We start from the raw sequence: 27,352 nt of genomic DNA, 5'->3' as shown, positions 1-27,352 counted from the left end.
TTGAGCAGGACAATAGTGATACCACCTTCCACATATTAGTTTCAAGGCCTGTTATATATAGGCTAACAAGCTTACAAAGGGTTACAAAAGCCTTAACATGGGCAACCACCCAAAGAAATTCTCACATGGGTTTGGTTATGAATCTTATTTATCACATACACCATGTGACAGCACTCTATGATTAATTTTATTGAAGACCGAACACATGATTCACTTTAATCCATTTCATGCGTCATATCTTCAAACCTTTCAAAAGGAAAGGGCTGGAGATGTTGCATCCTTTCAAATTTATACAAAAAGCACAGTGTTGTGAACACAGTCAGATCAAGCATTTATATACACGTTTTCTCAAGCACTGATCTCCTGGCCTGTACACACAATATATTATTTTAAATGTTCATATATGCATGGTTGATTAAAGAAACATTCTAGCACTTCTCAAACGAATCCCTATGTAGCACATTTGTGGCTGACAGTATTACAGTATAATAGTATTTAAGCCCGAGTTAAAAAAGAAAGTAGAGAACCGCTGTCGTAAAAGAAGTTAAGAATGAACATTTATTAGTTTTTGTGAAGGTGAAACTGCTGAATTTTTTTATTTTGTGTGCTATGTAATAGAGCTAACATTAGCATTGTAGTAAATTTATTGCCCCTTCCATCTGACTTTGTTTCGATGAGATACAACAACACAGTCCATCTCAGTAGAATAGAAATTTGAAACCGTTGACGCAATATTATGTAGCATATTCAATTGTATAAATTCTTTATGCTCAATTGGATTTTTTAACTGGGTAATTGTGTATTTATCACATAAGTACCTGGTCTTGATCGGACTTTGTGTGTCTTCTCTGTCTGACTGCAGTAAGTGCCCTTCAAGACGCCTCTGCTCACTTCGCAGACGCCTACGCAGGACAGACAATTCGCTGATCACACCTTGCTGTTCCTCTGAAACGCAGGCACAGGCACAGTTAGCCTTAACCTCAATGCGTCAGTCTTTCACTGTCAGGAGTTGATGTATTAAAAGACATCTCTTGGCACCCTACGTATGTCTGCAACAAAGGGCTATAAATAAGCTGAATTCTCTGGAGAAGATACTCTGATCTACCTGTTGCTCTGATTTGGTTCCTCCGTGCAGGCACTGGCGGGGAGCGAGGAGTTGAAAGTGAGGAAGCCTGTGGTAGCAAAGATACAGAGGACAAGACATCAACAAGTTTTCCTTCTGCTCCATTCCATCCATTGTGTTTATCAGTGATGTCCCAGTTATTGCTCTAGTAAGTGAAGAAGTCTGACTGGTTATAGGGCATTTCATGACTGAAAGACACAATTTAAACGTATCTGGACACTTTACCCATTTAACCCTTTGTAAACTCTACTGAATACACACACACACACACACACACACACACACACACACACACACACACACACATTATATATATATATATATATATATATATATATATATATAAATAAATCTGAATTTTAAATGAAATTTGTTGGTATTAAAATTTATTAGCAGAACATGCCTTCTATATGCTCGTGTATGTATTTTACTCACAGAAAGAATGGCAGCTGAGCGCTGGCTATCCAGTGAAGGTGGTCTTGGAGGAGGCTGATAACCCAGTCTTTTCTGCACTGTGGGAATGGGTGGGGACTGCGACCGGTGGTCCTTTTCATTTGTTAAATATTGGATACCATCAGTACAGTAACAGATATCCATATGTACATCCAGCTACTAATTATTACAGAAAATGCAAATCACTCTGTTAGAAACTGTTTTCTACATACCCCTGCCCCCTAAATAATTGGCTGTACCATGACTGGCAATAACAACTGTAATAAAATGTTTGCAATAACTTTCAATTATTCTTTGGAGGAATTTAGGTCCATTCTTCTTTGCAGAATTGTTTTAATTCTGCTACATTGGAGAGTTTTCAAGTGTGAATTGCCCATTTAATGTCTTGCCACATGTCAATAGGATTCAAGTCAGGACTTTGACTGGGCTACTCCAAAACCATCCAAAAGTCATTTAGAAGTGGTCTTGCTTGCGTGCTTCGAGTCACTGTCCTGCTACGTGAGCTTTAGATGACAAACTGATGGACATTTGCCTTTAGGATTTTCTGATAGAGAGCAGAATTCATAGTTATGTCAATTATGACAAGTTGACCAGGTCCTATAGAAGCAAAGCAACTCCAGACCATCACTACCACCACCATGGTTGACTGTCGGTATGATGTTCTTATGGTAGAATGCGGTGTTGGCTTTACACCACTTGCACCAGAACCCATGTCTTCCAAAAAGTTCCACCCAAAAGTATGCCAGTCATCTAGAACTCAGGGGTTGGCAACCCAAATGTTAAGAAGTGCTATCTTGTCCTTTCAATAAAAATCCAACCACTTTGGGAGCCACAACAGTTCCATTTTACCATCTTGGCTGTAAATATGTCTCAGTATGTGCTAATGTGCTAGTATAGGCTAAAAATATAATACAAACGAAAATGCAGAAAACATGCTTTAAGCGAGATTCTTGTCAGTGTTGCTATGGTGACCAGCAGTCTGCGTGCCAACCTTCAGGGTAAAAGGTTATTAACAGTTATAAGCTGCATTAACACCAGTGTTTACGACCATTAATTGTTAAAATTGTGTTGAACGATCAGCAGAACTTTACTTTACTGCAAAGGAGGATTATTTTATTTTTACTAAAAATAAAATTCTGCTGTGGAGCCGCAACAGGCCAGTAAAAACGCATGCCTCTCTGGAGCCACTTGTTGCCAACTCCTGGGTTAATTGGTTGATTTAGTAGCTAAGGGGGTAATTACTTTTTCACATAGGTCCAGGTAGTGCTGAATGACATTTTTCCTTCAATAAATGAAATCATTATTTAAAAACAGCATTTTGTGTTAACTTGGGTTATCTTTGTCGAATATTAAAAGTAATTTAATGATCTGAAACATTTATGTGTGACAAAAATGCAAAAAAAAAAAAAAGAAGTGGGGCAAATTTCCACAGCACTGTATCAATTCCTCTATTCAGTCTCTATATAGTCTGCCATCTATCCATCAACCTATCCATTGAGCACTCCACCCCATCTATCGATTTATCTATAAATTCATCTATTCATTGATCCATCCATCGATTCATCCATCAATCTCTCCATCATCCATCCATCCATCCACGCATCTCTCTATTCATCTGCCCATCTATCCGTCTGTCCTTCAATTCATCTGTTCATCTACTGATTCATCAAACTATGTGTCTATCCCCTGCATTGACTAATTCCCGACATCCAGAACAGCTGCCATCTCTAACCTGTTCCAGCCGCGCTTGCCTCTCTTGCTCGTACTGCTGCCTGACAGCCTCACTCTCCTTTGCCTCTTCCTCTTTTCTCTTCCTCTCAGCTTCTTTGCGCCGCTCCTCAGCTTGCCGGATCATCTCCTGATTTTTGGCACTTTGCTGCAAAAGAAGGGAGCACCTGAAATCTGTCACTGTAATTGTTATCCGAGATGAAAGACAACAGTGTCACTTCTGAAATGAAGCTGAACATCACACTATAGAACTAGCACTACTGTAGCAGTACAGCAGATCTGTTCAAATGTTAAACGATGGCACAGCATCAAGAATTAACTGTGGTGAAAATTATGATGCACAGGTGAGAAAATACCACCAAAAATTTATATAAACTCTGTTTTGTTGCTGTATAGGCCTGTGGCTGATAGCATTTTATAAGACTAGAAAACATGTCCTAATAAAAAGGTCAAAATCTCCTCTAAAAATCAAATGAAAATTAAATCCAGGGAGGCAAAATAAATAAATAAATAAAAATTCTCACACTACACCACGGCATATTTCTGGAATGAAGTGGAAGACCTCTGTAATGGTGCGAAAAGCAGTGAAGCACACCTCCATCTCCTTCCGTTTCTTCTTTTCCTGTTCTTCCTCATACTCCCTCTGGATCCGTGCCCTCTGCTCCGCCAGCCTCTTCTCCTCCCGCTCCTCTTCCTGCCTCAACCTCTCCCTCCTCTCTGCATCCATCCTCCGCTTCTCCTCAATCTGTGGATCCAAAGCCCACACATTAACAGAAGCTATTTCAGAAGGACCATTTAAAAGGTGTGAAGTGCTCTCTACCTGCTGTTTCAGACTTTCTTTGTACTTCTCCTGTTCATGGAGCTGTTGGGCTGTGGGACGGTCAGTGAAAACATTGCCTCGGGCGTATGGTGAAGGCTGGGTAAAGGTGAAACCTACAGGAGTAAACAAGGAGTCACATTCATCAGCTGAGTTAAGGCATGCCGTTGTAGCAATGCAAAATCAACTACTTTATGGTACATGGAAAGACAGCCACTCCTGTTCTCTTGGTAAGTGGCAGCTTCTTTTTGACCAAGACAGGCTGTTCTTAAAGGAAATACTGCAGTGGTTTTTCAACCTAATCTCTGTCTGCCCAGATAATAACTTTGATCCTTTCCTCTCTACTCCCTGAAAAGAACATTCTTTTCAACAGAAGTTCACATTCAGAGCCAATGGGAAATTGCTGAATTCAACAAATATTAATGCACACTCATTAAGTATACAAATCATTCTTTTGGAAATGGGATCAGCTTTTCATTAGCACTATAGTAATGACTTTTACATGCTCTTGCCTGGATACCTTAGGGAAAGTGAATATATAACTGAAATTGAGTTTTTAGTGTGCTGTTCTGTTTCAAAATTCACTTATTACATCAGTTCATGTCCATCTTCCTTTACTGCCTGTACTGATAGGTTGTAATAGCTGTATTTTCAAATATGCATTATATACACTCACCAAGCACTTTATTACACACACCTCCTTGGATCCGCACTCATTGTCAATTTTATCAGCTCCACTTACTATATAGGTGCACTTTGTAGTTCTACAACTATAGACTGTGGTCCATCTGCACACTTTATTAGCCCTCTTTGACCCTGTTCTTCAGTGGTTAGGACCCTCACAGGACCACCACAGAGCAGGTATTATTTGGGTGGTTCATTCTCAGCACTGCAGTGACACTGACATTGTGGTGGTGTCTTTTTGTGTTGCACTGGTATGAGTGTATCAGACATAGCACTACTGCTGAAGTTTAAACATCACAGTGTAATTGCTGGACTGGAAGTAGTCCACCAACCAAGAATATCCAGCCAGCAGCGTCCCATGGGCAGCGTCCTGTGACCAATAATGAAGGACCTGTGGATGACCAACACAAACTGTGCAGCAACAGAGGAGCTATTGTCCCTGATTATACATCTACAAGGTGGACCAAGGTAGGATTGTGTAATAGAGTAGACAGTGAGTGAATACAGTGATTAAACACTCTAGCAACACTGCTGTGTCTGACCCATGCGTACCAGCACAACACACACTAACACACCAGTGTCAGTGTAGTCACATATTTCAAATGTTTATTCACAGAATTAAAACAATGACCCAATGTTTTTTATTGTAAGAAAAATTCACTATCCCAGCTGTCATCGGGCAGAAGGCTGATACAGATGGAACAAATAGAAATTAGGCTGAAAAACTCTACAGCATTCCTTCAGGTTTGGACACAAACATTCTGCGTAGTACCTGGCACTTTGTCTGCAGAGGGGTCCTTGTCCTCTGCTCTTGATATGGCTCTGATCGGAGCCGCTGGTTCTGCGGCTCTTCTACCTCGGGATTCTGGGTTCATGTATGCCTCCTCATTCGTCCTGTGCATTCGCTTCAGATCACCTGGAAACGTGGAAGACATTTCAGATAAGACAAATCTAAATCCTAGCCATGAGATGCACCCTATAATGAGCAGCAGAAACTGTAGCCTTACTTATGAGGTTGCCTCGGTCATCCCTCAGTGGAGCTCCACCTCCTCCTCTCCCCCAGGGTTCATAGACTTTCATCTCTGCCTCCAGCTTAGCGTCATAGCGTTCTCCCTCCTCTCTCTCTCGCCGTCTCCTCTCCTGCCTCTCTTCAATCTGCATTGAATGTGCCCAGAACAACTGTATTTAAGTAATTATTTTTATTTGAACAAAGAAAAGAAAGTTCAATAAGTGGATTTATTTGCCATCATATAGGAATGGGCAACATGGTGGTACTTTATCATAATAAATTGCATCATAATTTGCTTTCCTGAGTAAAAAGAGGGGATATACTTAGTACGTTAAAACACTATTGTCTTGTTCATAGGTTGTTGCGGATTTACACACAGAGCTGCAACAAATCCAAGCACCACTAAAACTGTTGTGTGGCAAGGAAAGAATTCTGCTGACTCCATTTCTTCATTCAAGGCACCCCAGACCTTCCACAGCATCACTGCAGGAATCTTATACTTCCAGCCTTCTACAACACAGTTCAGGGCACCATAGCAGGACTTCATGCTAACAGACATGTATGATTTATAAACAGGCATTGCTTTTACCAGACTTATATATATTTTATAGTGTACCTGCTGTTTAAGCGCTTCCTTGTAGCACAGATTATTTTCTTTGGGCTGCTGATGTCTGTCAGGAGGAGGCATCTCAATCCCCATTCCAGAGTGTGCAATTCCATGCTGTGAAGTTGATCTATAGAAGCATTAAAAATACTTCTTACTGATGGGGTATAAGAAAAAAATCGACACAGATACAAATTGAAATACACGACTTGTAATAGACTGGATTCCCTGTGTTTTTTTCTATAGCGAGAAGCAGAGAAGCATAAGTATTGGGGCAGTGCATTAAAAGTTGGTTATTTCTTTTTGCAAAACCTTGTTTCTTTAAAACATTAACTTTTAATAAGTTTAATAAAATGTTCTAAACTTTTAAATTAAGTTACTGTAACAAGATTTAATTCCATGTGTTGGAAATCATTTTATTTTGATTTATTTTCTAGTTTTCTGTTTACTTTGCTTTACTTGTTAATCACTGTTAAACAGTATAATTGCTGGAAGGTTTAAGAAGCCACCTCCATTTCTGTTCTCGTAGTTCGAACAACTACACCAAATGGCCTTACAACACCCCTAAGGAGGATGACCTAGGCAGAACACAGAAACGCATTTACGACATGTCTCTATTGGGGGAGGTCAGTTGCATAGCATAAAAGCCATGTATCTGAGCTGCTGTTTGGGATGAGACTAAGGCAGGTATACTGAGTGCTCTCTCTTTAATAAAACCATCATTATTTCTGCAAACCCTGGTTTTCTGAATCTCTTCCATGGCAAGATCAAAGATTTACAACACACGTGATCTTGGACTATTTCTGTTGGTCCATTCATCATAAAATGCTCAATGTTTTAAAAAAAAAAAAAAAGGAAAAAAAAGGAATAACCAACCAACAAACTTGAGTCTCAAGGTTTTGATATCACAGTGATCCATGATATTCAGTTACTTATATATTTTCAAAGCATTGTGTTTTTCCCCCCCAGATTCACTGAAAAATAAACTGAGACTGTGATAATTTAATAAAGCTTAATGTGCACTATTCAATTCAATTTAATTTAATATGTGCAATAAGCCATAAGCAGACCAGTGTTTGATTTCTAACTGGTTTACAGTCAGGGAAAGCCTAATGAACTGGACATCTGGACATTTAGTAAAAAACTAGGACTGACACGCATGACCTCATTAAAATTTTAGAACAGATCCAAGTTAAGATGTCTTATTATAAATAGCAGAAGATAGCTTGGAGTACGGCACAAATTGACATGGGCTAACAGATTTTTTTAAATGCTAAAGAAAATAGGTAGAATATGCTTTTAGTCATCTTCTCACAGTGAGAGTAGCAAGGCAAAAGTACAGCCTCCATTTGGCAGGGTAAGTTATACAATTATTAACTAACCTAAGTCTTCTACAGTAAACAATGTCAGTGCCCATGCCTCCATATTAATTAAAAACAGTCAACTGTCATTCATTCATTAAAAATCTGCCACAACTCAATTAATTCGATTTCATTGCGCTGACATTTGCTGTTCTTCTTTGTGGCCAAAAATAAATTTGCTGCATTTGATAAAGCCTCTTTTTTCTACTAATAATTATATTATTTTGATTACAAAAAAAAAAAAAAAAAATGATGTATTTATGTTGGAAGGTTTGTGTCAAAACAAACAGACAGACAAACAAACAACGAATTGTGTTTGAGACATGTTTACATTTTCATTTGTAGCATAAACATGTAGGTTGGTTATGTATAAAAAAAAGGTACTGAATCTTACTTAAACACCCTTAAAATAATAATTTTTGTATTTTATAATAATTTCAAATGCGACTCAGCCTCATTTTAAAACCGGAAACTCCGAACTACTAATTCAGATCTTAAAATAAAAATAAATAAATAAATAACAAGCACCTGTCAAGACAGCATCAGAAACTCATCAGAAACTTTCCACGTATCAAAAAGGTTATGCACAGGGAAGATGACAGTTCATTCGGTCTTTGGTCCATTTAGACATCTTTGGTCTGTATTGAATTCATACTTCCAATGACACGCACCAAAGTTTGCATTATTAGATGCACACCATAATTTCAGATAGTAGATTTCACTAACAAACCACACTTCCAAAGCAATTACACTGGGGTTCATTTTAATCAAACCAAACCTGCCAAGTCTGAATGCACCCTTAAGGGCAAGAGCACAGCAGAAGAACTTACTGCGCAAGCAGCCCAGCAGGAGGCTGCAGGATGGATGGATGTGCTCCAGAGGGAAGATTAGGCAATGAAGGTACTGCAGCCGCAGGATGTCCATCTAAATAATAATAGCACTTAGTTTACAAACAAATACTGCAAAGATGAAATACATGAAGATGCATAAAAACTGAATGATGACTGAACAAGTTCTTTACAATCAGTCCTCACTGAAATTGTCAGTTTAATGACTGATTAATTAGGCAGGCCTACATGAACCATAATACTAACAGCATGCTTTGTGTTGTCAATGTGGTATATTTACAAACTATTCTTGTAATTCTTCTAAAGTTAGTAACTAATGTCTTATACTGCACTACTGTACATTACACATTACTTTACTACTTACATGCTACTTTGTAGCACATTAACCTAGTATTGATCGTAGTCAATAGTGCAAAACTGAAAATGAAATATCTGTAATTTAAAGGAATTTGACCAATTCTTCAGGCATGCAGAAGCAAATTAGCATTTATGTGGTGAACTTGGAGCATCAAAAAAAAATAATTATAAGCTTAAACTCTATTTCCAACACATATTAAATTTATGTCCGAACAAGTTTGCCTCACACTGAGCATGGAATTCACTTCTATTCCAGCAACCCTTAGTGTCCAACTACTAAACTTAGCTAAGGCTGTCTAGAATTGTCTTCATAGTCTGGCAACTCAAGTTAAATTATGAATATCTAACAAAAATTCTCCCTTGAGCACAATGCTGTAAGAAAAACACTTACAGTAGTTTAGATTAGGATCTAGGGGATTCCTGGCTCCATAGTAATAGTAGGCATCATCATATGGAGTGGAGTATACCTCTGAGAGTCCAGGTGCTAGTGGTGGAGGAACTCCTGTAACTCTAAAATCAAAACACAATCAATAAACAACCCTGTGTAAGCATTTTTAAATAAAAACCCTCAAGTGGGACACTGAGGGGAAAAAAATGACCACATTAATATGATGTAGATATGAGCATCACTAGATTTTTTTGATCCTGCTACTCTTATCCATACTGCAGCTCACTGCTACTGTGTTCATTATTATTTTGCAAAAAAAAGACACTTGGATTGTTTCATTCTCTCTACAATTTGCAACTTGCCTATAAGTGAACACCTCAGTTGTTTTGTTATTTGAGTAAACAAGAGTAAACGAGAGAAGTGGAGAGAGAGAGAGTGACTAAATTGTGACATTTCTGTAAATTCCAGTTTCTTCAGTGCAAATAACAACTGTTTTCATCAAGAGAATCAATACTCCTTTTTTTTTTAACAAAAACTGTCACCCTTTCAGATTTGGGTATCAGAGGAATGTCGCTAGTGCCCTGTGTTGTCCCTAGCTAAGACTAAAAATTGTTGTCTAAAAATGTGACAGAAAAATGTGATAAAGGTGCCTGTACCAATTTAATGTAAAGGATCAAAGCACAACTAACAACAATGCAAAAAGCATAAACCCCAACATTTGTAAATATAAATTATGAAGCATACCTAGGGCTAACCATTTCTCCAAGAGTTCCTGAGATGCCTTTCTGGAAGTCTTCACTAAAGGGGGTAAACCCTCCAACACCCTGCCAGGCCCCAGCCTCAGCCTCAAAACCTGGACCTGCTGCATTAGCCAAGTGCCCCAAAGCTGTGCTGTACTCCAGGATTGGAGACTGAAAGGCCACACGGGGCCTCTCAGGAGGCTCCCTTTTTTCTTCTGACCCCTGCAGAGACCTCTCTTGGGTTTTCCTATCCGAGTCTGCCCCTAGCGTGTCCAGCCCCCGTCCTGGCCTGTAGGGCACATCCCGCCTCCTGCCTTCATACTCCCTTCTCACAGCACCAAACTGTTTGATCCTGTCAGGCTGGGGAAGACCAGTCAAGCAGTCTGTCACATACTGAAATAAAGAGCATGTTGTATTACAAATTCTGAAAATAAACTGCAAATGAACAAGATGGATAATGCAAAAAATGGAAAACCAGCTTGAATCATCTCTATAAATTGACAACTTAAGCAAAATAATATAACTGCATGTGTATGTTGCAAAACTTCAAACAGAAAACAGGCCTACACCAAAAGAGCAAAGCAAGCCTGCCCTCTACTGTGTAAAAAGTCCACACATTTACCTGCATCTTGTTGGGCTAAAAATACAACAGCAGAAGTCAATCATTAGATGCCACACATAAATGATCACTTTCAACTACTAATACTTTTTTTTCCCCCCACATTTTTTCTGTTTATCAGATGTATTGTAATCCAAGTCTAGAATCAGATATGCGCAAATATCTTTTTAACAACTGAGCAATGCATGACGTTAAGATCAGATATACATTATTGAACACTTGGCATAGACACAGACCTCGTATTGTATCATACTGTTGAAAATACATGGATCATATAATGAAAACAGAGTTAAGCTTGAGCAATTACCTGACCTGTAGAACACCATTCAAAGTATGAATCACTCTTTTTATATATAATTGTTATTTTATACACAATAACTTTTAGAATGTGTTTTAACTCCTAAACTAGAATATTTTTAGACATTTAACTTAATATTTCAAAGTTTTGAGTTGTTATACATGAGACTGAAATATATATATTTCATACTCTGTATATCAATCATCTTGTAATATCTATGTTTTCTATTCTTATCTGTTTCAAGAGTAGATTACCACATTTCAAATGTGAGGCATTCTGGCATTAATAGGCATTATTATTACACACATTATGTACAATTTGATTTAATTCTTGAAGTTCTACAGATTTCTCAGTCATTTTAGAATTATCTACAGCTCTGTTCATCATTCCAGAAAGATCTAAAAGCCCCCCCAACCTCCAACTAAGGATGTGAAAATTATGGAATTGCACAGGCCTTGTAGAGTAACTTCATTTCATACACTTATCTTGGTATATACACCAAGAAAAATATTGAGCAGTGGACGAACATCCATAAGACACTGTAAGACATCTATTACTAAGGTGCTAACTAAGTTTAGTGGTTAGAATAAGACATTTAGAGTAGCTTTGTATCAAAAAAACGCTCTATAGACTGTTTCAACTAATGTCTTAGACACACCAACATGCCATAAGTATGACAGAAATACCAAAAGTCTTAGAAAGAAAGATTTTGAGGTCAGTCACGTGTCGATTTACCTGTTTCTCTGGGTCGATGGCTCCTGTAGCTGCAACTCTTAACTCAAGCTCCTTTTCCCTATAAGATACAAGTCACATATAAATATTGACAAAAATGTCTCTTTCCTGTCTATTTTGTCTCATTTGTAGTTAGTTTAACATTTCACAATGACTTTGAATGACTTCATAAAACGACATTTATAAATCAGGGTAATGTATCTGATCTAAAAAAATTAAAAATGAATAAATTATATAAATGAAGAATGGATTTTGACTTTCACATGTACTGTAGGAAAACAAAAGAATGATTAAAAGGTTTACCTGCACAGAACAAAAAAAAAAAAAAAAGATTGAGAAATGTTCAAGTCAGAACATCTCAGATGTTCCCTTTCAGGAGTCCAATCAGTTAAAATGCACTCACTTCCTCTTATTCTTCCGCTGTTCTGCCATTTGCTCCAGTAGCTCTTGTCGGTAGCGTGCCTTTCTCCTCTGAGCGGCCTCCTCTTCCTCAGCAGCACCTTGAAGGTGGGAAAAAAAAAACACAAAAACACACTTCAGGATGGGTAATGCAGTGTAAAAAGCCATTTCAGCATAAGAAATTAAACTTCCAACTTATAAAACCCACAAATTAAAAACATAGCAAGGCGTTTCAACTGGTCCAATGAACATTTCTGTGGTACATGTATAAATGGCTTTGAAGCTATTAGCCTTACCTATCATAAGTCCTGTGGCAAAATCAGCCATGTCCTTCTTGCTAGTGGCTCGGGCATGCGCTGGTATGCTAGTAGACACAAAGACATGTGAACTACAGGTCAGTCTTGCACACTTCAAACTGTCCAACACCTTAGATCAATGAAGCCTAGGCAAGACTACAACATCCCACTGCATCACACGCCCAGTAGATCAAAGTGACTCACTGCCTGAGAGCCACTTCAGAACAGCCTGATCTGCAGAGATGCCTATTTCTCCATGGATCAATGCAATCCCACTGACGGGCTACCCAATATATCTTAACTAGTCTAGCACTCAGAGCTGCCCATACCCCTTTAGCTAACAGATACCCTGATTCAGGTTAACAGAAAGACTAAAATGTAACTAAAAAGACCAACGTTAACAGTGAATACCAACATGGTCCCACTTCCCAGCACTTCTCCCATACAAATCAATAAAGGAGGATTTATCTGTACAGTGCAGCTCTCTGCAGCAAACAGAAAAACTGCCTCTTCAGCTAATGAATGCACTCTTGTCTAATTTTCACTTAAGCAACAAAAATCCAATTATTGTAATTGCTGGAGATCAGTACTTGGTTTTAAATGTTGCCAGTGGGGTTCGGCTGTTCTCCTCTTGATATTCCTCTTCATTAACTGTCGGTACCTCCACTTCTCTCCTCTCCTGGGCAACTCTGTCAAGTGAGAAAGCAATCAGCTTTAGCACAGAGAAACTGATTGTTTGTTGTATGAACTCAAATTACTATTACATAAAAAAACTCAACAGAACTGCGACAAATATACACATATCTAACACGGAAATTGAGGCTGCACAATATATTATCTGTTAATCATTATTGTGATATTAGTCTTTGCAAAACTGATACTGCTAAACTCTACAATACACAAATGAGTCTCTAACCAATCACTGAATGTTTTATTCTGTGCTATGAGCATCCTGCCCAAACAAAGATGGTTTTTGGATGAATCAATGCATTTGCATGATCGCACTAACAAAGTGTTTACATGAGTGATATAATGCAGGCTAATCTTTAACCACATCACGACAAGAGTTCATCAACATGCTTGTGATATATTACAAAGCAAATTGAAATTGTTGAGATTATATTATATATATATATATATATATATATATATATATATATATATATATATATACACACACACATACACATACACACACACACACACACACACACACACACACTGTGGTATTTTCTAATAAAAGATACAGGTCCCACCATGATAGTAGATTTTAACCCAAAGACTAGATATATAGAAATAAAAATCAAGCTAGTTTATGTTAAAGTTAGTTTATGTTATTTTAAAAGGCTCAAACTTTTGAATATTTCTAAATTCTTCTGATATTTCTTATGGTGCTTTTGCAGTTTTACATACCAAAAACAGCTGCAATTTACTTTTACAGGACCATTTTCCAACCTCTCTTTAGCCTGTAGAATTACAGAGGCCGACTTTGTTACTTTGCAGAACTGACATATGACAATCTCTGTTCTGATTTGCTGCCCTTTATTGTGTCTCTTTAAAAAAAAAAAAAAGCAGTCCAGGCTATAACAGTCCTTACAACCAACAACAGTTGGTACAACACTAAGTTGAGTAGGTGTACTATGTAAATTAGTAGTTTTTTAAGATATCACAAAACATATATATTCAAAACAAGCTGCATATGTAGCTTAGTTTGCTTATTTTATTACTGCCAATACTGTAAGAAAGACTCTGGCACACTTATTTGTAAGTATTTTTTTGCTTATGTATTTTTGTATATTTTTATATTTATTTAACGAAGTCTTTCCCTGTTTATCGTCCTTCAAAACAATATTACAGAATCTCTGAAAGGTTGAAAACACTCAACCGAATACTCAATCATCAGAATAATCAATAGACTACCCAATTCTAACATAATCTATAGTGACAGCCATACAAAAGTTTTTGAGGTACCTGTTTGCTGTGTGGTGAAGCCTCCTCTCTCTCCTGCCAGGCTGTACAGGCTCTTGGCGGTTTCTGGGTTTGCTCTTCTGCAGAAGCTCAAGCTCTTCTTGCTCCTCCTCAGAGTCCAACTCTTCTTCAATGCTGTAACGGCGCCTGGGCCTTCTGTCCCAGCGCTCCACGGTCTCCTCCCTGTGTTTCCGTGGTGGCCTCGGCAGAGCCCTAACTGCCGGCTCTGTTACTGTGCCAACGTCCCTCCTGGAGAACAGCAGCCTCTCTGGGCTCGGGCTGCTCTTTTGTTCTTGAAATTCTGGAGAAAGCAGTGTATGTCTGGCAGCTGTGGAGCCAAAAAGATCTCTACTTGGAGCCTAGATCCAAAGAGAGGCATAGAGATTAGCATATATGATACAGATTGTATGGAGATCAATTACATATTTAAAACAGCTGGTTCGGTCCTAGTTGGAGGCTGTGACAGAATAAAGAGCACTGGCTATCTTGTACAGTGATGCTAATCCTCTAGCCCTTTTGGCGAAACAGGAAGTGTTTCAACAACAGAATGATACAACTGTGATACACCAAACAGTGCTATGTGAGGTCGGTCCTACCCACAGCCATTAGGTCTATTATGAGTCACCCTACGGCCAGGAAGGTATTGACCTCAGTCAGTTCAGTCAGACTGAACACTACCGAGCTGCTTAACACATGAAACTCTGTTACTAACAGTCTACAGTGTTCCTAGTACCTCTATATTTTAACATGGTGTTATTCTGCTCTTTATGTCATCTGGAATTATACAGGCATATGTACTTATGTTTCTAAACTTCACTAACCACTACTTCAAGTTCTATCATATGCAAAAAGTCACTGTCATTCAAGAACACATTTATGTACACGATTTGCACAGTTCTTTTTGTTGCTGCACACTTGTGATTTCTATCTATCTATCTGTCTACCTATCTATCTACCTATTTATTGTTAAATGCAAAACACATGTATTGTTGATTTTCTAAGTGAAAATAACGTAATATTCTGTACAGGCAACAAACCCAGCTATGCCACTTTCTGCCAGTGCATAATTTCTGTTCATTTCCTGATGTGAACATACTGGAAAAACAAACTTACAATTAAAAATGTGGCATAACTTTTGCACAAGCCCCAGAGGATGTGCTAACTTATTTTCAAAGAGTATGTTTGTCTATCTGCCTCCTAGTAGTCAAGTTCTATTATTTATTTAAATTCAAGGACAGATGTGAAAACCTATACTATTTAGTCTCTTATAAATGTCTTGCAAATACTCCTAAATCTTTTACAGCTTTTCATAATATATGTACTGGATTTCCTTTGTTCTATTTTTGTTTTTGTTGCTGATACTCTGTAGTTTCCAGTGGACTTGAGTTTCTATGTATTTACACTACACAAAAATTCTTCAGTCAATACTCTGACGGCAAATTCATGTTCTTTAAGGTGCAGCTGAGCATGAGCCTCAAGGTCACCATGCCCAATACCAAGCGTCGGTTAGAGGGATATATAGTCTGCTGGTATTGGACTGTGGAGCAGTGGAACTGTGTTCTCTGGAGTGATTGAGTTCCATCTAAAACTTCTGGGGTGAGTTGGAGTGGAGTCTGTGATCCAGAACTAATCATCAAACATCAGCAACTAGCCCACTAATGCTCTTGTGGCTAAATGAGGTCAAATCCTCACAGCAAATGGTGGAACATCTAGTGTCAAGCCTTTCAAGAATAGTAGTGGCCGCTACTGCAGCAAAGGGAAACAAATTCATTACTAATAGACTTGATTCCAGAAGAAACACTGACAAGAACTGTGCAGTTAGCAGTTAGCCCTCCAAGTGCAGTTCAAAAACATGATGGCTAGCTAGATATACTGCAAAGAAACTCCACCCTCACCGGTAAGAAGCAATTGTCCAATAGACAGTAAGTGGGAACAATAATAATACAGGGATAACAACTGGGAGTTTTCCCAGTTATTTTCACGGTCACAAAAAAACAACAAAAAAAACTAAACAGTTGCAGTCTTTGATTTAACAACTGCTGACAGGGTCTGTGACTGTTGACCTGCAGCACTGGTCACCGCCTTTGTAAGAACCATGAAAAAAAGTTTCACACAAACCTGTGGCGTTTTTGCAGTTTTCCTTATTTTCTGTGTTTCTTCTTGCCCTCGGAGAAAGAGCTCATTTTCTCCAATTCGGTCATCTCTGAGCTTATTCTGTGAAAAATTCAAAATCAGAATATAAACTGATCAAAAACATTTCTTTCATTCATTTGAGACCAGTGAAATGGGCTATTCTTTGTACTCGACTTAAGAGTTACATTTGATCTATGATATTTCAAGTTTATAGTATCCAACATCACAAAGTAAATGAAGATAAACATAGAACATAGTACATAGAAATGTACATGGTGGGAAATACTCATGAAATAACGTCTAATGAGTTATTAATCCAGCTCGCCGAATCAGTACCAAAGAATAGTGGTATACAATCTGGTAATCTGGTAACGGACGTCAACTCAAACTGTTGCTACTGGACACCTAATCTCTTAGTGTCAACAAGTCTGTGCAACACAGCTCAGGTTATAGCCTGGGCAAAAGTCTGCGAGAGTCATTCAATCTGCATGAACATAAATAAATATTGTGATATTTGAAAAAAGCATTAAAAAAAAAAAGAGCCTAACAATAGAAAGGCTGTATGTAGTGAGGGAATAAAACCCAATACTTCAATATTATAGTTAGGACTGCACGCCATGGACACTCATATTTTGACTATATAACTATATATTGGCAATTGCAATATGCCTTCCTTGAGATAACATCACAATAATGCTGCATGCACATCAATGGCAAGAGACATGTTTTGGAGGGACACATATTCAGTGAATGCTTAGCGGCTCATTTTAACATTGCATACTTCTGCAATATCAACACGGCAAAAGCTGACATGATAAATATTAAAAAGGAACTCCACAATTTTTAAAAGAAATCTGCATAATTAAACATTTAGGATGTAAACAAAGTCATTTAGAGCAATTGAAATTCAAAAATATTCTTAATGATGGTGACAGGAACCAGACATCTGAAGAGTTTAATACCTCTAAAAGCTCCCTCACAAAAAGTTATTATATGAAATGATTACAGATATGCTGCCTGGTGTATGAGACATTGTTTTATGAAAGTTTTGAGATGGTTTTGATACAAAATGTATTGTTAAGGTGCATGCAGTACACTGTAAGGCAAAACAATACCCAAAGAATTATTTTTCTCACCACTATTTTACCATCATTAATATTACATGTAAAAACACAAAAGGCAAGCATATGTTCAATGGTGGCTTTGGATAGTAAAATAAAATAACTAGATTTGCGTTGACATTGACCCGCTGAGTCTTATCATCACCACTGAAAAGAAATCTGAGTCAGTAAGTTTCTCTACAATAAACAATTTCATCAAGCCATTCTTAATGTAATGACTTCTGCTATGAACACACACACACACACACACACACACACACCTTTGCGGGAACAGGTTGTGTTAGGGGGTGACGGAATACCTCACCAGCACCAAATTCTTTTTTCTACAAGTTAAAGACAATATAAGCTCAACATGAAGGGCAAAAGAAGTTAGAACATGAACAATGTATTAAGTAAAAATGATGAACATTTCTGAGGGTGACTTTCATACTCTCAAATGGTCTGCATTACAAGTAAGAGGCTGCCAAGTTCCTGTTTCCAAGTCCAAAATCCTCCTGCCTGCCTGATGCTGAATATTAATGCATTTTTTTATTTAAACAGCCTGTATCACAGAAAACTGGAACTGTTTGTAGTTTTTAAAATAAATGAGCCTGATGCAGCATGTACTCATTGTCCATTCAGTGCACATATGGAACAAAGCTGCAGCTTGTTTTGAATTTAGTGTTTTTGTGATGTCAAAAAAAAAAAAAAAAAAACAACACATGTAAAACAATAGGTTATAATGTGTGTCTCAGCCCCAAGTGCTCTCTGAATTAGTCCCAATATAGTGTAGCCAATCAAAAAAAGAGTTCATTTACATACCAGTCTTAAAGGCACAGTAACAAAAAAAGGCTGTTTAAAAGTAAAAGAAAAATTTAAGTCATGGGCCACTTAAAACTCCAATTAGAAACTCTGAATTACTTATTTCTATAGGGAATGTGACAAGGAGGAAAGTTCTTGCATGCTTGCATTCTTGTTAGGCTTATACAAATAATTTAAACTACCATGTTTGATATTCAAATAATTATATTCTGGAAATCAGGTAAAATTAGAAATAAGACATATTTACATAAACATTTACAGCATTTAGCAGACGCTCTTATCCAGAGCGACTTACAAGAAGTGCTTTGTCAATCTAGAGAAAGTATCTTTGCTAGTTACCAATAGCTTAGAGAAAAAGACAGTCCTGAGCTCGGATACTGCTAGAAACAAATGTCACTGCAGACACCGACAGAAAAAAGAAACAGAGTTGAACGCAGAACTCTGTGCCATTCAATGCAATACAATAAGATACAATACAATAATCTACAATTATTGTATATATAAGCAGACTGTACTTTTTTATTCAAATATCTGGAAGACAAGAGCTACAAAGGGCTGTTAAATTCCTCCCGAATTACGATACTAAGTTACGATTTCAGCTAGCATGCATTGTTAACTTTTCTGAGCCCCATATACCTCAGCTACATAACGCCTGTAGTCCAGACGAAGTTCTTCCTTCAGCTTTTGCTTCTTCCGTTCATACTCTTCTCCCAGCTGTAAACTCAGCCCAAAGCCTTCTTCTGAAAACAAGGCACAAAACCCATATAGTTTACATGTATATTATAGTTTTTGTGCACTGAGGTATACAACCATATGAGGCTGGGATATGTAAAATCTGGTCGAATACAATTTGCCTCATAAACTTCAGCCATTTAAAACTAAAAAAAAAAAAAAATCTGGCACTCAAAATTGACCTACAGGCCTAAAAGGTAATCTGCTCAGACTAAACATGGTGTGGTATCAGCAAAGGTATACTGATTTGTGGGAAATTATTTTGTAGCACGCATATTGTACATAGACAAAGCACGTATCCCCTCACGTAAGAAACGAGCCAAATCATCAATCACCACAATTTTCAATTTTAAAAAGTGTTGTGCTGTGATAATCTGACCGTCATAGGGGGATTAGTGCTTAGTTTCTGTGTCTCCCGATGAAAAAAAATGTACAGGTACTGCTCTGGAATTTAATTTACTTATGACTATTTCACCTTGCAGATAATACTACACCATCAGACACTTGTTCTTCTGTGCTATTGCAGAGTACAGCGTGACTCTGCTCTCTCCCAGCCTCTGAGTGCGTTTGTCTGTGTATTTAACCATGTAAGAGACAGTTTAGCTGTTGAGCTGTCAAATACAGTAAAAACGTTTCCAATTCTGTATGAAGTTATTCATCTGATTACCAGAGACATACACTAATCAGCCATAACATTAAAAGGACCCCCACATGACCACCACAGAGCAGGTATTATTTGGGTGGTGGATCATTCTCAGTACTGCAGAGACACTGTGTTACTCAAGTATGAGTACGTCATACTTACAGCAGCACTGCTGGAGTTTTTTTTAAACACATCAATGTCACTGGCAACAGGCAAAAAGGGGGCTAACAAGGCAATCAGAGAAACAAATGACCTACAGTCTGTAATTGTACAACTACAAAGTGCACCTGGTAAGTGGAGCTCATAAAATGGTCAAGGAATGTAGCTAGAAACAAGGTGATGACTTCAACATTATGGCTGATCTGTGTAAACACAGTAAAGAACATCAAAACAGTATAAACTGTCATCATTACCAACGACTGAAGTGGTAAAAGCATGCCATATATCAGTGAATTTATAAAGTTTGTAGGTTATGAATACACAGTTTACTGTCTCTAGGGGTTGACACTTGTGTACTCGACTTGTCATTTGACAGGAACAGCTTCTGTGCTGACTTAACCCCACCTTTACTCTGCTTGGGCTGTGATGTGGAGTCTTCCTTCTCTGGGTGAAAATTAATGCTCGACTGGGGGAAAGGAAATAAAACATGAACAAAAGCAAGGTACTCACTACATATTCTCAATAGGACTCAACATTTCACGCAACAGCATTTAAATGCAAGCTGAATTAAGCCCTCAAATAAAACTAAAACGTAAGCTCGTTAACCTAGCTAGGTTAGCTACATAGTCACCTTCATTTCCATGTAAGGCACGTAGCCCTTGTCGGTCGCTATCTTTGCCTTCTCCTCGACCAAGTTGACCGTGGTGCCGCCGTCCATGCTTCCACTGACTTATCAGCAGGTTAACAAGTTAAAAAAAGCAATCCTGAACGAAGATGTGAGGTAGAGAAATCCCTGCGAACGCGTCTTGTCAAGCAGGCTCGGCTGTGTAGCTACTAAACCAAACATAGTTTGTTTGGGGCTGATGATGAGAGGGGCCGCGTCCAGAACCACACACTACACTATTCTACGAGTACTATACCAATGAGTTTACTCCTACCGTTAATTCAGGCGTCATATTTTCACATACTTTTTAGTGTGGTAGCAAGTGCTTTTGGACGCAGCTAATGGAAAAAGCCGTTTATGAATAAACGTTAAAGGTTAGAAGGCCGCATAGCCAATCAGTTTCCAACTAGCTAACCTAGCTATCTAGCTAATTCCTCGAGCTTCGACGGCAGACGGTAACCAGGCAACCGCAGAACGCAACACAGCAGCGGGGAACGTCTTGTTGAGCCGCTGAAGTTTAGCTTAACTTACTTCGCCTTACTTCAAAACAGACCACAAGAAGAGGTTCAAACATATTTTAGACAAACGTTCCTACTCGCTACAAAGTCATACCCTTTTTAAACTGGACGCCTCATAGCTAAATTCGAACGAAAAGAGCTTTAGCCGCGCCACCGCTGTGGTAAGCTTTGCTGGCTGAGTCTCAGCAGCCTTTCAAAATAAAAGAACTATGATGCGTTGGAGTGGCAGCGCATGCTGTGACTTTTCGATCGTTCTATTTGATGTCAAGAAGCCGAGCAAAGTGTTTACATAAATAAGAAGAATGACGCACTTCATCACATAAATGAATGTAACCACACGTTCACGTTTACAGTTTTGGGACTTTTATTTTAAAAAAACCAAGACAAGGCGCAGGGCTGAGAGTCATTACTCAACATCGCTTAAGCGAAAGAGTCTCAAAATAACCTCGTACTCAAATCTGATTTTAGATCCTGCAAAGTATTTATGTTAAATTGTTCAGCAGTTTTCATTCCGTAATTAAATAGTTCAACGTTATTCCTAAATGATTTTTTTCGCAAAATAGGTGCACCTGATCTTCGTGCAGTGTTGTTATTATATAAAAGGGAATGTAAATAGCACATATGCAGCCTTTCAAGAGCACTTTGGAGGGAGAACGCTCGCAGCACCTATTCCGTGGTGTCGTTCCAAATCGAACAGTAGCCTTAAAGGGTCTTAAATAGAGAATACTGAAAGGATCACCTGTTGCACACTTTATAGTGCATGCAAGTAGAGAATCGATCAGAGATACTTTCGAATTGTCTGTATAGTTGTTTATTATAGCTAATTGTCAAAGACGTATGATGGAATGCATAATGTAGCAAACAGATGATATATATTGCAACTTTGCATGTAAATGCAAGAAGCTATTTTGGAATCATTCAGCGCATTGCCGAGAAGCTATTTGAGGTGAGTTGACATTCGGCTGGTTTAGAACACAAATGCATTTATTTGAACGCAGCCATTTATAGAAAATATACGTATTATTTCGCTGGACCAGCTCTCTGTGTAAAAGCTTGCGTGAATTTTAGTAAATAAGAGGGGGGGTCGGAGCATATTTTCACGCAAACAGCAGGGGGCGATATGACCACTTTCCTTGCCTATTGATAACCAACAAAAACAGAACTACATTTTTTTTTCTAGATAGGGCGTAGGGAGGGAGTGAGTGAACGAGTGAATCATTGGGAACGTAGCGCAGGTTGGGTCACGTCCGGTGCAGACAGACGCCCAGCGCTGAGCTGCTGCTGAAATGACATTCGGCCCGGAATAACCAGGCAGCCCTTTGGATTGCCATTGATTGGAAACCTGTCATAAAAATTAAGCAAGGACTGAATTCCTGCCAGGGAACGCAAATAAATCATATCAATGGCGTCGGGTAGCGTTAACCCATTTAACGTTAGCGACTCGGAGGAGGAAGCGGAGCCGCAGAGGAGCGACGAGCGCAGCCCCGGGGATGAAGCACCACCAGGCCGGAGCCCAGGCCCCTTTTCGCCGCAGGCGGACCAGGAGCCAGGCACGCTTCTGCTCCCCAACAGCCGGATCAGCCCCAGCGCGGATAGCGTCCAGGCCTTAGGTATAGGCGGTGCAGCAGGGCTGGGAGGCGGCGGCGCGGAGCCCCGGGTGTCCGTGGACGCCATCGCGGCTCAGCTTCTCCGGGACCAGTACATCCTCACAGCTCTGGAACTGCACACGGAGCTTCTGGAAGCTGGAAGGGAGCTTCCCAGGCTGAGGGATTATTTCTCCAACCCCGGCAATTTCGAGAGGCAAAGCGGGACTCCGCCCGCAGGCAAGGAGCCTGGAATCGGTGCTGGAGGAGCCCTGAGTAAGTCAGTCAAAGCTAACTGCTAATTTGGGTTAGTGGACAATGAAAAAAATCAAGCACTGACAGCTCGAATTTCCCGTTCCACCTTAAACGGCGCAACAGTTGACATTCTGCACAGGCGCGTGAATACAACTGCTGCGCTCTTTAAGGTGGAACGGAAAATTCACATAAAGGGGAACTCCACCGAATTTTAAAACATTCTGCAAAATTAAACGGTTAACATGTCAACTAAATCATTCAGAGTGGTTTGGTGTGAAATGCTTTGTTCTAGAGAACCTTACCGAGACAGAATTGTTAACAATGGTGGTGATAGGAACCAGACGTCCACCTGTAAATGTTCCCTTACAGGAAGTTAATGGTAATAAATACACAACTAATGTTTGAGGTTTTGCTTTACAGTTGTTTTGTAATAAAGTTTTGGCCTAAAATATATTTTAATTCCATTCGTGGTGGAGGGATACATATACATGTATATTATAGTCCAGAAAGAAAGTTTATTTTTTCATTATTTTCCAATCATTAAAATGGCATATAAAAACCTCACATGTAGGTTAGGTGGTGGTTCTGGATCGTAAATAAAACGGCTATATTTGCATCATTGTTATTGGGACCGATAGTTCCACCACCACTGTAAAGAAATCTGAGTCTAAGTTTCTCTACAAAGTAACCATTTCACATCAAACCACTCTGAATGACTTTGTTTACATATCAAACAGTGAATTATATTGAGTTTTTAACAAATCAGTGGAGTTTCCCTTTTAAATAGCTTCAGCTTTGTGCTAAACCCGGCATTGGTAGCCAGCTGCACTCAGTTTAGCAGCTTTGCTTGCAAAGGTAATAGTATGATATTAGTGTTATATTTGGCTTGATTTGTTCCATTTGGAAATGCATTGGCAGGTAGTAGGGGTATACTGATACTTCTTCTTAGATTTATCAATACGATTTTCAAATTTGGGGTTAAGATTTGGCTCAATTTATAGCCTCATATTTAATTTTTACATGTTTTGATTCTATAGACGTCTAATTATTCACTACACCCGTGCAGGATCTTCCAGAAAGGAAAGGTTATAGGACTTTGACACCCCATCGATCCATTAGAATCTTTAACTGGTGCTTTTCATGGTTCAGTATTATGATGGAGAACAGCTGCATATGGTTCTTTAAAGAAGAAGAGCTCCAATGTTGTAACAAAATGAGCCACAGAAATCAGACCTCCATGAATTAACTAGCACTCATTTGAGTCACTTGAGTTTGGGTGTGTTCATAGCTCAAGCCATGTTCCTGCCCTCTTTACTCTGATAGGGTGGTAGCACCATACTCTTTCTTTCTTACTCATATGATCCATTTTTTTAGTAACTTAAATTAAATTAGTCCCATAGAATATATAATGTGGTAGAGACACAGTAATGCTCCAGTGGTCATACAGGGAAAAAGTCTTATGATAATAAGTTATCATGCACATGTTATAGGTATAATACAATAAAAACAGATATGACCAACATTCATGTTCCCCTATTCCATAAACTCCAAATATGGAGCATGTTAGTTTTGTTTGATTGGCTGTAACACTGTATTATTTGTGGAAATTGCTGATGGTCGATGTGGATCCCAGCTGTGCAGGTACAGGATAAAAAGAGAAGACTAGTCGACGCTGTTCATGTGATGGGTATGTAATGATGTGCAGTGGAAGAGTGTGAAGGGAAACAAATCATGAGCTTTTATTCTTGGCTGTCATTTCTTTTGCCTTGTTTCTTTAATGACAAAGTATTTGTCTAGATGCTCTAGGATCCAAAAGTCTGCTCCACTACAGAGAACTGGTTTTATATTAAGTTATTAAAACCTTTTTCTACTTTATCTGTTAATAGTGATCAAAATATCTCAGTGTGTCTTGATCCCAGCTTGAACACTGTCTGGCAGGTTTCTGCAGTCGACAGGTTTCTGCAGGATTGCAGGATCCACGCTAAGGGTGGGCACAGGGCTGGAACTGTTGAATCTTTCTATTCAAATTCATTTCATATTTTGATAACAAAACTCAAACAAAAATGTAAGAGATGTTTGAATTATGACCTTAATGCTTGAATGACATAAAATTTTGTTTTTGTTCCTGACTTTATTTATTTTACTAATAGTAGTAGTGATAATAATAATACTAAGAATAATAATAATTTTTTTGTATGATTTCTGGAATCAATCAATTTATTTTCTGTTTATTCATGATTTGATGATGCCATTTAAAATACTACAGCTTAAAGAAAAACATAATTGGAAAAATAATTATTGTCAAAACAAGTAGAATTAAATGCAGGTGATCCTGCCCAATCTGGCAACCGAGGCTGCTGAAACTTTTTAAATGTGTCAGTGATGAGCAGTGCAGGAAAGCAGAAGGGGGTTTGGTCATTTCTTATCGGTGAGCAAGGGAGTGACCATGTTTTAGAATCTATGCTTAGAAACTAGAATCTTATGCCACTGAAAAACCTCTTTATAGACGAGTATAAACTCAGCTGTCGCCCAGTTCGGTTTTAATACACTTCTTTCTACTCTGGATGGATGGCTTGCTAACCGGCACACTGTCATTTTTTTTCTCCGAGAACATGCTAGCTGGCACTCCAGGGAAGTAAGAAAAGCATTTAGACTGCGCCGAACGATTGAAACAGACAATTTCACCGCAAATTGGAGCTCTAATACAAAAAAAGGTCTTACGACACCCTGCATGTACCGCTTCTTTGTCAGTGGATTTTAAAATACGTTGTAGGCCGAAACCTTTTCGACGTGAGCGAGCTTTTAGAGGCCTGAAACTCACCACCACCACCATTGTGAACAGTTCTGACTCGGTAAGTTTCACCAGAGTGGTGCATTTCACATCAGACCACTCTGAATGAGTTTGTTTATATCTTAAGGATTTGAATTTTGAATTTCTCCTTCAACAGCAGGACAATTTTCAGATGAACGGTTGAGAAAGGACTGAAAGTGAAAGTGATTAACAAAAGGCCTCCGTTTAAAACGTGTTCTTAAATGACCAGCGCAAACCAAATAAGCATTTATTCATTTTTCAATAAATGATGAAATAAAAGCAGTTCTCACTGGTGGACCTTAGTCAGACTTTAGACCCTAGTGTATTTCTGAGAGTGTCTCCTTGTCTGCCTTTTATTGTTTACCTTCACAGCATGACGTTTGCTTTTTCCCCCTCCTACTGCTGTTGCAGTGCCAAGGTTGTGCATGAGGTTGAAGTGTTGATAATAGCTTCTACATCTTTTTCTATATCTTTTATGTCATTATTTCCATGTAAGTAAATGATGCTTTGTGGGCATAGTAGCTACAATCAACCTACCAGCTTTAATGATTTGATTGAAACAATAATCTTAATACTAATCAGGGTTTTGCTGTATTGGCTGTCTTGCTGAACTGTAATGAAATTACACTGATTTTTCAGAACATTTGTGAGGCGGGCGAAGGGCTTGTGTGATCTGCTTGTTTTCTCTGTTTTGATGGAGGTTTGTGGGTATTGTGAATGACCTCAGCAGATATGTAATTATGCACTAGTTTTACTGCCCAAAGGTTGTCTATTGCTAGTGAGATTGAGTCTGTTTTAAAGGAATACTCCACTGTTATTTAGACCTCATCCATATGCAATGCATCAGTAGAATGTGTTCGATTACTGCTGAGAATAAATGTAACACATTTCTCTTTACTTTACATTTACATTTATGGCATTTTGCTGACGCTCTTATCCAGAGCGACTTACAATTTGATCATTTTACACAGGTAGGCCAAGGTGGTGTTAGGAGTCTTGCCCAAGGACCCTTATTGGTATAGTGTAAAAAAAGGAGAGCAAATCCTACTGACTTGAAGTGCTGCCTCTGGGTTCTGTTATAAGCATTTTTCTATGAATGATTGTTCGTGACAATCAATCATACGTTACAGATTTTTGCATAAAGATGAAAGATTAACTACTGTAACATTTTACATTCTGTTTGATTCTTGGTCATTTTCCTACTAACCACTTGGGTGGAGAGACATTAAAGAGCCCAAATCATGGAAAAATGTATTTTTCTTGTTTTATTCCTAATAAGAGTTTTATGTAATATGTAAACATTTAAAGTCTCAGAACATGCCTTTCATTCCCCAGTAGTGACAACTGACTTTAGAAGGAGTGTAATGAAGCAACATACAGGGAAGCCAGTCAGAGCAGAGGGAATACGCATTGTGCATGTCAATCTTAGACACAGTAACAAATACAGCCTGTTTAATTGTAAAGGCTAAAGAGGGGTTTAAAAAAGATCTTGTACAAAATGAATTAT

The 27,352-nt window shown here is 38.5% G+C and overlaps 2 protein-coding genes across 13 annotated transcripts in view; one reads left to right on the top strand and one right to left on the bottom strand.

Moving 5' to 3' along the window:
* LOC108439449 (centrosome and spindle pole-associated protein 1) overlaps positions 1–21,381 on the bottom strand; it is a 31,040-nt gene extending 9,659 nt beyond the window's left edge. The window contains exons 1-23 of one of the 7 annotated variants that reach the window (XM_017717898.2): positions 20,645–21,381; positions 20,419–20,479; positions 19,116–19,219; positions 17,939–18,001; positions 16,543–16,638; positions 14,428–14,783; positions 13,047–13,145; positions 12,457–12,524; positions 12,165–12,261; positions 11,765–11,822; positions 10,735–10,749; positions 10,117–10,472; positions 9,376–9,494; positions 8,610–8,703; positions 6,431–6,548; positions 5,813–5,960; positions 5,578–5,721; positions 4,125–4,237; positions 3,900–4,049; positions 3,309–3,452; positions 1,559–1,669; positions 1,106–1,172; positions 819–945 (exon numbers count right to left, since the gene is read on the bottom strand). In XM_017717898.2, the coding sequence (XP_017573387.2) occupies positions 819–945; positions 1,106–1,172; positions 1,559–1,669; positions 3,309–3,452; positions 3,900–4,049; positions 4,125–4,237; positions 5,578–5,721; positions 5,813–5,960; positions 6,431–6,548; positions 8,610–8,703; positions 9,376–9,494; positions 10,117–10,472; positions 10,735–10,749; positions 11,765–11,822; positions 12,165–12,261; positions 12,457–12,524; positions 13,047–13,145; positions 14,428–14,783; positions 16,543–16,638; positions 17,939–18,001; positions 19,116–19,219; positions 20,419–20,479; positions 20,645–20,731 (2,795 nt within the window). In that variant the 5' untranslated portion in view covers positions 20,732–21,381. Of the gene's footprint in view, positions 1–818; positions 946–1,105; positions 1,173–1,558; positions 1,670–3,308; positions 3,453–3,899; positions 4,050–4,124; positions 4,238–5,577; positions 5,722–5,812; positions 5,961–6,430; positions 6,549–8,609; positions 8,704–9,375; positions 9,495–10,116; positions 10,506–10,734; positions 10,750–11,764; positions 11,823–12,164; positions 12,262–12,456; positions 12,525–13,046; positions 13,146–14,427; positions 14,784–16,542; positions 16,639–17,938; positions 18,002–19,115; positions 19,220–20,418; positions 20,480–20,644 lie in introns of all 7 variants that reach the window. The other 6 variants (XM_017717885.2, XM_017717906.2, XM_017717893.2 and 3 more) reach the window with 6 other exon arrangements.
* A 492-nt stretch (positions 21,382–21,873) lies between these two features.
* relch (RAB11 binding and LisH domain, coiled-coil and HEAT repeat containing) overlaps positions 21,874–27,352 on the top strand; it is a 71,051-nt gene continuing 65,572 nt past the window's right edge. For 2 of the 6 annotated variants that reach the window (XM_037533972.1, XM_037533971.1), the window contains exons 1-2: positions 21,880–22,141; positions 22,376–23,054. In XM_037533972.1, the coding sequence (XP_037389869.1) occupies positions 22,598–23,054 (457 nt within the window). In that variant the 5' untranslated portion in view covers positions 21,880–22,141; positions 22,376–22,597. Of the gene's footprint in view, positions 22,142–22,375; positions 23,055–27,352 lie in introns of all 6 variants that reach the window. The other 4 variants (XM_037533975.1, XM_037533974.1, XM_037533970.1 and 1 more) reach the window with 4 other exon arrangements.

The sequence above is a fragment of the Pygocentrus nattereri genome, chromosome 24 (genome assembly GCF_015220715.1).
Source record: "Pygocentrus nattereri isolate fPygNat1 chromosome 24, fPygNat1.pri, whole genome shotgun sequence".
Taxonomy (NCBI): domain Eukaryota; kingdom Metazoa; phylum Chordata; class Actinopteri; order Characiformes; family Serrasalmidae; genus Pygocentrus; species Pygocentrus nattereri.
This window is presented reverse-complemented; position numbering and strand designations above follow the sequence as displayed.